Here is a 12,155-nt window from a genome sequence, read left to right as displayed (position 1 = left end):
ACAATTGAAGAGTGAGAATAGCTACCTTTTTTGTGAAATAGGTAACTGTTACTCCAACAGTAGGTCCATAGAAGCAAATCTGAAGTAGGGTTTGGGGGGAATTGAAACAGGATTGTTCCATTTCAACTCCATTCCCCATAAATTGAGTGTGGAATGTTTATTTAAGACAGCACCTGTGCTTGAATTCTCATGAATTCACCAGCATTTCCAATATTCACCTTCACCAGCATTTCCATTATTTTCTATATAAGAGCTGAATGGGTTTATTGCTTTTCCCTCACTTTTTTCTGTTTATCAGTTGTGCCTTGCTGTTCAACTCTGGCCTAAGCACAATGATGTAACATTTAGGGAAAAATATGCAACCCAGTAATCCAGCACTGGAGGATAATATGGAGAAACTCTCCACAGCTACCATGTATTTCCCTTTGGTGCTCTGGTAGGTTGGAATGAAGGTTAACCAAACACTGCAAAAAACCAACATGCTGAAAGTGATAAATTTGGCCTCATTGAAACTGTCAGGTAGTTTCCTGGCTAGGAAAGCTACAAAGAAACTGACAATGGCCAAAAAACCCATATAGCCCAAGACACAGTAAAACATGACAGCTGAACCCTCCTTACATTCCAGTACTATTTCCCCCATGACTGAGTGCATATCTGTATCTGGGAATGGAGGGGAAGTTCTCAACCAAAGAGTACAGATGCCAGTTTGAACGAATGAGCAAGAAAGGACAATAGAATATGAAAGTTCTTTCCCCACCCACTTCCTCATCCTAGATCCTGGCTTGGTTGCCATGAATGCCAGAACCACAGTGATGGTTTTTGCCAAAATGCTGGAAAGGGCCACAGAGAAGACAATGCCAAATGCTGTTTGTCGGAGAAGGCAGATTGCCTTTCCAGGCTTTCCAATGAAGAGGAAGGAGCAGAGGAAGCAAAGGAGGAGGGAGATGAGAAGGATGTAGGTCAAGGTGTGGTTGTTGGCTTTGACTATGGGGGTATCGCTGTGCTTCACAAAGGTTAAGAGTACTAAGGTTGTGAGGAAGGAGAAAGTAATAGCTAAGGTAACTAAACTGACCCCTAAATTCTCTTCGTAAGAGAGGTAGCTTGGAACTTTGGGAATACATTGAGTTTTTTCCTTATTGGGATACTGATCTTCTGGACAATTGGCACAGGCATCCATGTCTGGAAAAAAGAAGAAGAATTATTTAAATTACAGTATTTTAAATAATTATTTAAAGGTGCTGACCAACATTTATCTAGACAACTGAAGTGTCTCATTTTGTCTTCTTTTAGTCCTTTGGTCAACTCCACATTTCTAAAAGGGAGTGAGAGCATTTTTGTTGCAGTTCCAAATAAATCTGTGGATGATGTTGAAATGGTATACTGTACACCCAGTGTCACACAATGGTTAGTGTTGGACTAGGATCTAGAAGACCAGGGTTTAAATCTGCATTCAGCTACAAAGCTTCCTGAGCCAATCACTGTCTTTCAGCTTATTGTCGATTTTTGTGAGGATACAACAGAGATGGGTGAGAACAGTGAAGACAATCTTGAGCTCCTTGGATTAAAGGTGGGATGTAAATGTAAATCATCAACCTCCTCTAAATGTTTTTTGGACATTAGTAACTCCCTAATTTAATAAATTCCATTATTTTACAGTGGTACCTCTGGTTATGAACTTAATTCTTTCTGGGGGTCTGTTCTTAACATGAAACTGTTCTTAACCTGAGGTACCACTTCAGCTAATGGGGCCTTCCGCTGCCGCCACACTGCTGGAGCACGATTTCTGTTCTCATCCTGAAGCAAATTTCTTAACCCGAGGTACTATTTCTGTGTTAGTGGAGTCTGTAACCCACATTTTTTGTAGCCCAAGGTGTTTGTAACCCGAGGGACCACTGTAGTAGGTTGCTGAGGTATGCTAAAACTCACCTCATTAAAAAAAAACAAATCTCCACTAACTTATTAAAAAGAAATCATGTCCGAAAATTAGAAAAGAGGATAGGAACAACTGGCAAGTTCGGCCTCGGAGTTCAAAACAAAGCAGGGCAAAGCCTACTAGAATTCTGTCAAGAGAACAAGGTGGTCATCAAAAACACTCTTTTCCAACAACACAAGAGACGACTCTACACATGGACATCACCTGATGGGCAGCATTGAAATCAGATTGATTATATTCTTTGCAGCCAAAGATGGAGAAGCTCTATACAGTCAGCAAAGACAAGACCTGGAGCTGACTGTGGGTCAGATCATCAGCTTCTTAGAGCAAAATTCAAGCTTAAACTGAAGAAAGTAGGGAAAACCACTGGGCAGTAAGATACAATCTAATTCAATTCGTTATGAATACGCAGTGGAAGCGAGGAACACGCACTTATGCTAGTAAGTTTGGAAAACTCAGCAGGGACCAGAAGATTGGAGAAGATCAGTGTACATCCCAATCCCAAAGATGGGCACATGCTCCAACTACCACACAATTGCACTCATTTCACATGCTAGCAAAGTTATGCTTAAGATTCTACAAAGCAGGCTTAAGCAATATGTGGACCGAGAACTCTGGGAAGTGCAAGATGGATTTCAGAGGGGCAGAGGACCAGAGACCAAATTGCAAACATGTGCTGTATTATGGAGAAGGCTAGAGAGTTCCAGAAATACATCTACTTCTGCTTCATTGACTATGCAAAAGCCTTTGACTGTGTTGACCACAGCAAACTATGGCAAGTTCTTAAAGAAATGGGAGTTCCTGATCACCTCATCTGTCTCCTGAGAAATCTCTATGTGGGACAAGAAGCTACAGTTAGAACTGGATATGGAACAACTGATTGGTTCAAAATTGGGAAAGGAGTACGACAAGGCTGTATATTGTCTCCCTGCTTATTTAACTTATATGCAGAATTCATCATGCAAAATCCCCAGCAGGAATTAAGATTGGCGGAAGAAATATCAACAACCTCAGATATGCAGATGACACAACTTTGACGGCAGAAAGTGAGGATGAATTAAAGAACCTTTTAATGAGGGTGAAAGAGGAGAGCGCAAAATATGGTCTGAAGCTTAACATCAAAAAAACGAAGATCATGGCCACTGGTCCCATCACCTCCTGGCAAATAGAAGGGGAAAAAATGGAGGCAGTGAGAGATTTTACTTTCTTGGGCTCCATGATTACTGCAGATGGTGAGAGCAGTCACGAAATTAAAAGACACCTGCTTCTTGGGGGGAAAAGCAATGACAAACCTAGACAGCATCTTAAAAAGCAGAGACATCACCTTGCCGACAAAGGTCCGTATAGTTAAAGCTATGGTTTCCAAGAAGTGAGAGCTGAACCAAAAAAAGAAGGTTAATCGCTGAAGAATTGATGCTTTTGAATTATGGTGCTGGAGGAGACTCTTGAGAGTCACATGGATTACAAGAAGATCAAACCTATCCATTCTGAAGGAAATCAGCCCTCAGTGCTCACTGGAAGGACAGATCCTGAAGCTGAGGCTCCAATACTTTGGCCACCTCATGAGAAAAGAAGTCTTCCTGGAAAAACCCTGATGTTGGGAAAGATTGAGGGCACAAGAAGAAGGGGACTACAATGGATGAGATGGTTGGACAGTGTTCTTGAAGCTACCAACATGAATTTGACCAAACTGCGGGAGGCAGTGGAAGACAGGAGTGCCTGGCATGCTCTGGTCCATGGGGTCACGAAGAGTCAGACACGGCAAACTGACTAAACAACAGTGCTGATTTGACTTTCTTGGGGACTGAGGAGTTTTGTGAGAATCCTGTCTTTAAACAAAGTGGTCAGCTTTTGGCAATGTTCTTGGATACCCAGGCTTCCTGAAAACCCAATGGTATCTCCTGATGCACTTTTAAAGAAATGGGAGCAGAGGGTTTTTTAAAGGTAAATGTAAGAACTTCATGTAAATACCAAACCAGTGTTCACAATATTCTCAGGTACTTGGCAACCATTCTCCATGGCTTCATGTGTTTCAATGAGTGACAGGAAGATGATGTAATAAGCAGAGGACAAATGTTTAATGGACACACCACCCTTGGCCACCTCATAATTTTAAGGCAATTTCAATCCCACATCAAAAAAAAAAAATGAAGACAATTATTATTTTTGTAAAGCAGTCTGCAAGCATTGGAAGAAAACTTTTCACGCATTAGAGGATTGCTTTCAGTATAACAATAGTATGAAGATCTTGGCAAAAGAAAAAAGAAAAGGGGGGGGAGACCCACAGTGAGAAATATAGTTTTCATTTCTACACTTCTTCATTTAACAGTAATAAACATTTTTACAGGGTTTTTTGGATTTCCTGGGATTATGGATGTGAAGTATTCACAAAGTGCCCTTCAAATCCAAATGTTGGTATGTTCATTTAATTTGTGAATTTTAGTTGCAAGGCCTCCTGGAAGGCCCATGTACATTGTCTTGAGTTTCTCTGTCTGCTAGCCAAAGGGCTCTTGTTCTAGCAGATCAGTGAATTTTACCGTTGCTCAGCAGAGGAAGCCAATGCAACAGTTGCATCAGGGCAACTTCACTGCACAACCTTGTGCAATCTATTGCACAACAAAGTAGTGAGCAACCTTCTCATGCATTCTCTTGTGCAGCAAAGTTCTACTGGCACAAAAACACTGTCTGGTGGAACAAGGGTGACACTATGGGACTTTAATGCTACACAGCATCCAAACCATAATGTCTTTAAAAGTGATAATTTTGTTTGGTGGGGGGGGGGATTGTTACTTGTTTTAAACCTATGTTGCACACTACCTTCATATACATTCAATGGGTTACAGATTCTCCAAAGAAACATCCTATGTTATGGAACTGTATTGATATTTCTGTACATTATGCCTCCTACCTTTCCACTTAGAGACCATTCCTTCTGGACATGGAGCACAATCGTAGCAGCAAAATTTCTCCCCTTCTTTCTTTTTCCTGCTGTAGCCAGGATAACAGTTGTCATTGCACATAGAAAGTGGATACACCTATAGAGAAACATCAAAGTGGGATTTGCAATTACAGATTAATGCTCCTCAGTCATCCACCTCTCCAACAGCTAGCATATATGAGGGGTAGAACGTGGGTGAGCCCTGTACAAATGCCTTGTGGCATTTGCCCAAGCCCTAAACAGCCTCGGCCCTGTAAACCCGAAGGAGCATCTGCATACACATCATTTAGTATGGACACTGAAGTCTAGTTCTGAGTGCCTTATGGCATTCCCCTCACTGTGACAAGGGAAATTACAGGGAACCAGACACCCACCCTTTGGAACACCCTCCCATCAGATGTCAAACATGAAAACATCTACACAACCTTTTGAATACATCTGAAGGCAGCCCTATATCATTGAAGTTTTTAATATTTGATGTTTTGCTGTGTTTTCATTATTTTGGAAGCCACCGAGGGTGGTGATGCCTCCCATTTGCCGCTGTGGGAGATTTAAATATGTGTTTATGGGCATGTACAACCCTTTCTGTTGGCTTTTACCAAAATTAAAACTGGAATGTACAAAGTTGTTTTCAATGGCTTACATAAAATGGCTTACAGGACAAAAATTGGTCACAGACACAAAATAAACAGGCAGCTATATTTCACCTGATTAAAACTTTGATGCCACACAATTTGATCATCATGAATGATTAACTCTTTGCCAGTCGGAGCCTGAGGTTCCAGTCTTCCAACTTTGAATCTAATTACCGAACTATTAGGGGAAATCAACCAGTTTGTAATGTCAAAACCTACAACTAATTCCCCATTTTCATCAAAGCACACAGTATCTCCAGCACTGTTGTTGAATGTGAAGCCTCTGAGAAAGTTATGGATCTAGATTGAAAGAGAATATAGAGAAAGGGACTATTAGGTTTGTCTTTCATTTTATTTGGACAGCACGTGTGAAAACTTTATAGTACTCAATGCCACTTCCCTCTGTTGGCTCCAAATAGGAAACTGGTTATGTTTATTTACAACACACACACACACACACACACACAGCAACCCTACCTTATTTTATCACATGGTTGGTATTTCTTACCAAAATGAATTTGAAAGAAACAAAACGAAGATTGAAATGAAATGAAAAGCACAAAAATAGTGGGACTATATTATGCAAATATATAATCCCTTTTATTTTTTATCGAAAGCTAGCTCATCTTTCTCATTTACATGAGTTACAGTTACCTGCCATGGTTGAACATTTTGAAAAAACAGTTTCTCCCCTTCTATCAACCTTCTCTCATTGGGGCTGGATTTGTATATGGCATGCAAGGAAAGTGCCACTGCATGTACTGCATTGTAGACATTGTAGCTGTGTCCAGTCATGCTCATTTCAAATACACTTCCAGGAAGACTCTCCAGGTTCTCTTCCCCTGTGCAGGTTTTCTTCTGGTTCTTCTCTTGGCCCATAGACATTTCTAGTGAACAGCTGAATGCCTGCTCCCAGAAGTCTTGGATAAAGCCATCTCCTTTTTCCCAGGATGGTTTTAGCATCTGAAGAAACTTTGGGAATCCTGATGGCTGATTTGAGTGAGCTGTGAAGGATATGGTACCATGAAAGCTTTGTAAATCCCAATCTTTTTGAACAGAAAGTGATGCAAAATCCCAGTGAGATGTAACAATCCACACTCTACCCAGAGGTGGCAAAGAGAAGAAGGGTGCTGCAAACAGCAATACTCTCAAACCTTGAAAAGATGGAGGTTCTCCATATACAAAAAATACTTTAGCTGTTGCCTCAAATGCAATTGTATAGCTGTCAAAATGCTGTACTGCCAAGTCTATAATTTCATCCAGATAATTCCATTTTGGTAGTCTTAATATGAAAGAATAGCAGATGCCATTTTGTGAAAGCATTGGCACAATTGTTTGTAAAAACCTGTCCCCTTTGTCATCATCCACAGCAATAAGTCCAACCCATGTCCATCCAAAATGCTGAAGTAAGCGCACTCCTCCTATGTGCTGGTGGGCTTCATTTGGGACCATCTGATACAAAAAAGGGTATTGCATTTTAGCATGCTTTCCTGGCAGAAATGATCCATAAGTGAGCTGGAAGGAAATTTATAAGCATTATTCAAATGGATCCCAAAAACATATTCTATCAACGTATTTCAGTGAGTCCTGTCGGCAATTGGGTCAAACAACCTGTGGATATTGAGAGCAAGAGGAGCTGCAACAGTTGGCTGTTCAATTGTTGAACTGCTCTTATATCTAATGTTATTTAATATTGCAGAACCTTTCTTCTGGCTAGATGTCATTCCATCCCAAGTGCTTTGAGGCAGGTATGCTGGCTCCCTCTTTATTTAAGGGCATGTACCTTTGATAATCAGGAGGTAGGATCTATAGTACATGTATTTCTGTTCTGTAATTTATATGGTTTATATATGATTGATTGATTGATATAGGAACATGTTCTATTCATCATAGTGTCAAAAACATGATGGCACGTGAGAGGAATACAATCACCTAAGGAGCAATAAATCATTATGCAGTAAAAACAAACAATTTATTTGACATTTTCCAATTTATAGTGTATAGAAAAATAAAGGGGACAGGACAGGAGAACATGAGCCACTGTTTCCAGATTACCATCTCCACAGGGGCAGAGTCGTTTCTCAATTGGAATCTTTTGGTATCTGCCTCAAGTACGGCAGAGGGCATCACATCTAATCTGGCCAATGTGAAGGCACATCTGTATTTTGTGATAGTTAATTTATACAAATATGGTGCCAGGGAATCAAACTGAGAAGGTGAAAAAAAGGCATACCAAGGACAGAATTTCTTTATAATGGCCGGATTGTTCTGTTGCTCTAAGTCCTTCAGACACTGTCCAATTAGCCTTTTTGCTTTAATAAAGCCCGTCATAAGAAGCTGATGTGGGTGTAGTCCACAGGAGAGGTGGTTTTGGTGCACATTTTTAAAACAACCCACTTTTGTGGGGGTCTTGTGTCACTAAGGGCAGTAGACCGGGTGGATTTAAATTTAGACGGAGCCAATAATTAAGAGTTCTTTGCCAGGACTGAGTTTCTACAGAGGGAAGACTTGCCTCCAGTCATAATGCTGCATTCTGGACACAGGGTGGTACAGAAAAAATCTGCCTTGAAAATTTGGATTGGACAGTTTCAAGAATGCTACAATGATTACCCGTCCAAATTTGGGCCCTGTAAAGTATCTGCACCTAAGATTTGGCTTGGAAAACTTCTAGGGCTGATGGGATGTATTTGCCGCCCTTCGTATGGAAAAAACAGGACAACATCTTAGCACTTTGGGCTGCTTTTTCTTTAACACATTTTTCGTGTACATCCCATGACCCCAATGCCTGGAAGACTATGCCCAGGTATTTAAAGGCTTTAACCTGCTCAATTGGATAATTGTCGATGCTCCAGCTATGTGATCTATGTTTCCTTGTGAAAACCATGACTTTGGTTTTCTGATAGTTTGCCACCAGCTGTTCTCTCCTGCAGTATGCTAAGAATTCTCCTATCAACCTTTTTAGGCCTATTTTTGTTCAGGATAGGAGAACCGCATCATCAGCATATAAGAACACTGAGATTGGTTTTGTGGCTAATTTGGGAGCATTAAACTCCGGAGATGTTAAGCTTTTAACCATGCCATTGATATATAGGTTAAATAAAGCTGGGGCTAGAATGCAGCCTTGCTTAACCCCCTTGGTGGCTGGTACAGGGCCTATGAGTTGGCCATTTGTGGAAGATCTTACGTACAGCACAGTATCTTTATATAGGCCATTAATCAAAATTAGTAATCTTTTATCTATACTGGATGTATTCAATTTGGCCCAGAGTCTTACTCGTGTAATTAAATCAAAGGCAGCCTTCAAGTCAATGAAGGCTACATATAAGACCCCACAGGTTTTCTTGGCACATTTATTGATGAGATGTGCTAGGACAAAACAGTGATCTATGGTAGATCTGCCTTGCCTAAATCCAGCTTGCTCCTCCGTCAAGATAGTCTCAGCATCCATCCAACTAGTTAATTTGATATAGAGGTGTTTTGCATATAATTTTATGCCAGGGGCCTTTTTGTTCTTTAGCTGTGCCATCAAATTCTCTACTTCCTCTGTGGTTACGGGTGGCCATTGAGGTGAAATCTCTATTGGACGCTCGGCTTGTTAACTGAGCTTCCTTATTATAAAACAATGATTGGAAGTATTGGATCCACTCTCGGGGTTCAACAGTACAAATGAGTCCATTACACTCCTGTTGCAGTCACATTAAAGCTTTTTTACCATTACCATAACTTGCATTTACAAGGTGTATCCAACATCTTATACTACTAGTGATAGACCAAGAATATCAAATAACTTGGCCCAAAGTAGTTTCTAACCAAAATATCACGGGTAACTACTGAAATCATGATGGTGTGCCACAATTGTAAAATCACCATAACACCACAGCTTACCTGTGGAGTTTTGTGGATTGCTGAAATGATGGCCACATTGACAGAGATCTCAGAAAGACATCCTCCAATGACAGCTATCAGATTGTTCTGGTTGTGACACTTGAAGTTGGGGACAAACCTATGTTGTGCAGAAAGCAGACTGAGGGTGGCCTTGTAGGTCATCCTTGCAGTGTAGTAGCTATTAAGAATGCTGAATCCCAGGGAGAGATTTGATAAAATATTGGGACTCTCGTTGATCTCTTTTACAGCAAATGCCAAGGCCAGGATGTGCTGGTAGTTCTTTGGCACTGAACTGTAATGAAATTTAGAGTTGTTACAGCTGATAAATAAAACAATTGTGTTGGAAGCAATAAAAAGGCATTTCTATAAAAAGGTGTTCCTATTCTTCAGAACTGATCTTCAAGAATAAATGACTTGTAGAAAGGTCTCTGTGAATTGAAATCAGAGACGTTGTATGTACCCTTGTTAACTATGAAAATACTTAAATAAAAACAACTATATAGTCAAGAATGGTGTAACTTTAAAACCTTAGAAGATAATAGACATGATAAATAAAATATTTGAATTGAAATGCTGAATTCTTAAAATGTTGATGGGTCATTCTACTTAATTAGCTTCTATGTGCACTTATTAGATTCACTCCCTTTGCCTAAAAACAACAAACAATAAGCCCAAGGTAGATAGTCCATATATAAACTATGACATGCCTCCTAACTTTTTATGCTGAGAAGAAGGGAGATGTAGAGTGAAATTTTTTTGGCCATCTCTCCAACAACCTATTATTATTAATATTATATCACTCAATGCAGTGGTACCTCAGGTTAAGTACTTAATTCGTTCTGCAGGTTTGTTCTTAACCTGAAACTTTTTTAAACCTGAAGCACCACTTTAGCTAATGGGGCCTCCTGCTGCCACTGCACCGCTGTCATGCAATTTCTGTTCTCATCCTGAAGCAAAGTTCTTAACCCAAGGTAATATTGCTGGGTTAGCGGAGCCTGTAACCTGAAGCGTATGTAACCTGAAGCGTATGTAACCCGAGGTACCACTGTACATGCAAGAAGCTGAGAATCACTGTACCAAGATGAATATGGGTCAAGCAACTGATATGGTCCAAACATATAAAAGAATGAAGAAAAGAGAAAGAGGATAAAAAACTGAAGTCTTACATCGGTTCATAAATCACAATCTGTGTAGGCTGTTTCATAAAAGAGAGGAGATCATAGAGGTAGAATACTTGAGAAACAATTTCACCAATGAGAAGGTCTCCTGACTGGTAAAATTTATGAGTAATGGGAAGGGGATCATCATATATGCTGCAATTAATGGAATGTTTCTTGCATACGGCATGACATAGTAGTGCTAGTAGCAACACAATGACCAACATGATCCTGTTGATAGAATACCTCTGCCAAATCCGGGCTCCAAAGTTTTCCTCTACAGAATTTGACACAGTTTTTATCAGGATTGCTACAAACTGACTTGAATGGTGGATGATCCTGTTACTTCACTGATCTTAGGGAATTTGAGAACCACTGCAGGTAGTTAATAATGGCTCTTTTCCACCAGTGTAATTGAACTATGTATTTCCTTTGGTTGCCAACTAAATGATGTAACTAAGCTCTCACTTATATTAATGGGACTTAAATTGTTTCAGAGTTGTCTGATTGATTTAAATAGGATCTAAGGTCAGCAAAATTCAGGATCAAATCATTTATTTCTTCACTCTTCATCTAATGGTGAAAAATGAAAATGTAGCAATGCTTTAGTGTGCAAAAGTGGGGTAGAATGGTGTAGCCATCTAAATCAGTTGTTGCAAAAGAATGTAAGGTGAATAGTTGATAAGCAGGTTGCATTTTGTGTGTGCGCGCTAACAAATACCTAGTCAGAATCTGGGATTAGGAAGATATGGTGGTCAAAGAGAAAGGTTGAGAAACAGAGATTTATTTGTTTTAAGTATCACAGCAGAATCAAGTTTTGGTACTGTATATCTCAAGATATATATATATATATATATATATATATATATATATATATATATATATATATATATATATATATATAAATGAACTTAGAAGCGAGTAACAGAACCCAGTTCTTACCTACATCCCATTCTGAACATAAGGGTTTTATAGCATTTTTCAGATGTGGATAGTTGATCTTGCTAATAGGCTCTGAATGTCAATTGTGTTAGAGGTTGCAAAAACCCATAATTTTGATAAAGTTAAAGATGATTATCACATCCCCAGTGTGTTGGTGAAGTTGTATCATGCATGAGAAAACTACTAGGAATTTTCCTTATTAGAGTGATACAACTATTATTTTCTCATTTTAGGTATAATTAGTAGTATGTGGCACTTCCCCAGCAGGTCCAAGCTGCCTGTCTCCAGATCTAGATATAAGTTTTTCAATGTATCTGCTATACATTTTGGAAAGTTGTTTGTTCTCTGTACATTTGGATGAGATATTCTAACCAATTTTTGCATAATGGTTCCTAAGATCAAGAAGCAGGTTTGCACCTATGTTTGTATACAGTTGCTTGCCATTCTAAATCCTTAAAAAATGCACTTGTTTTAACCACTGATTTCAAATCTGCAATAATTTGGGGACTTCTTTAAATAATTCCTGAGCGCCAAGAAATTTAATGTTTTTGAGGTTTTTTTTAAGAAGTGCAATGAAAAACCAGCACTTCTAGAATGGCCATACGTGTGGGTTTTCCTGGACAATTTCATGATTGCCAGAAATCCCCCCAGACGCTATAAGTCTT

General features: G+C 39.5%; 1 protein-coding gene across 6 annotated transcripts in view; it reads right to left on the bottom strand.

The window, feature by feature from the left end:
* The window catches only part of LOC309355048 (vomeronasal type-2 receptor 26-like), a 33,028-nt gene that overhangs the window by 9,351 nt on the left and 11,522 nt on the right, over positions 1-12,155 (bottom strand). The window contains exons 1-5 of one of the 6 annotated variants that reach the window (XM_081885436.1): positions 9,392-9,638; positions 6,161-7,021; positions 5,579-5,806; positions 4,842-4,968; positions 221-1,179 (exon numbers count right to left, since the gene is read on the bottom strand). The exons of 1 other annotated variant lie outside the window; for it this stretch is intronic. In XM_081885436.1, the coding sequence (XP_081741562.1) occupies positions 278-1,179; positions 4,842-4,968; positions 5,579-5,806; positions 6,161-7,021; positions 9,392-9,553 (2,280 nt within the window). In that variant the 5' untranslated portion in view covers positions 9,554-9,638 and the 3' untranslated portion in view covers positions 221-277. Of the gene's footprint in view, positions 1-220; positions 1,180-4,841; positions 4,969-5,578; positions 5,807-6,160; positions 7,022-9,391; positions 9,639-12,155 lie in introns of those variants that run through there. 4 more of the 6 variants (XM_081885438.1, XM_081885434.1, XM_081885437.1 and 1 more) reach the window with 4 other exon arrangements.

This window comes from Podarcis melisellensis (genome assembly GCF_964234715.1).
Source record: "Podarcis melisellensis genome assembly, chromosome: 13".
Lineage (NCBI taxonomy): Eukaryota > Metazoa > Chordata > Lepidosauria > Squamata > Lacertidae > Podarcis > Podarcis melisellensis.
This window is presented reverse-complemented; position numbering and strand designations above follow the sequence as displayed.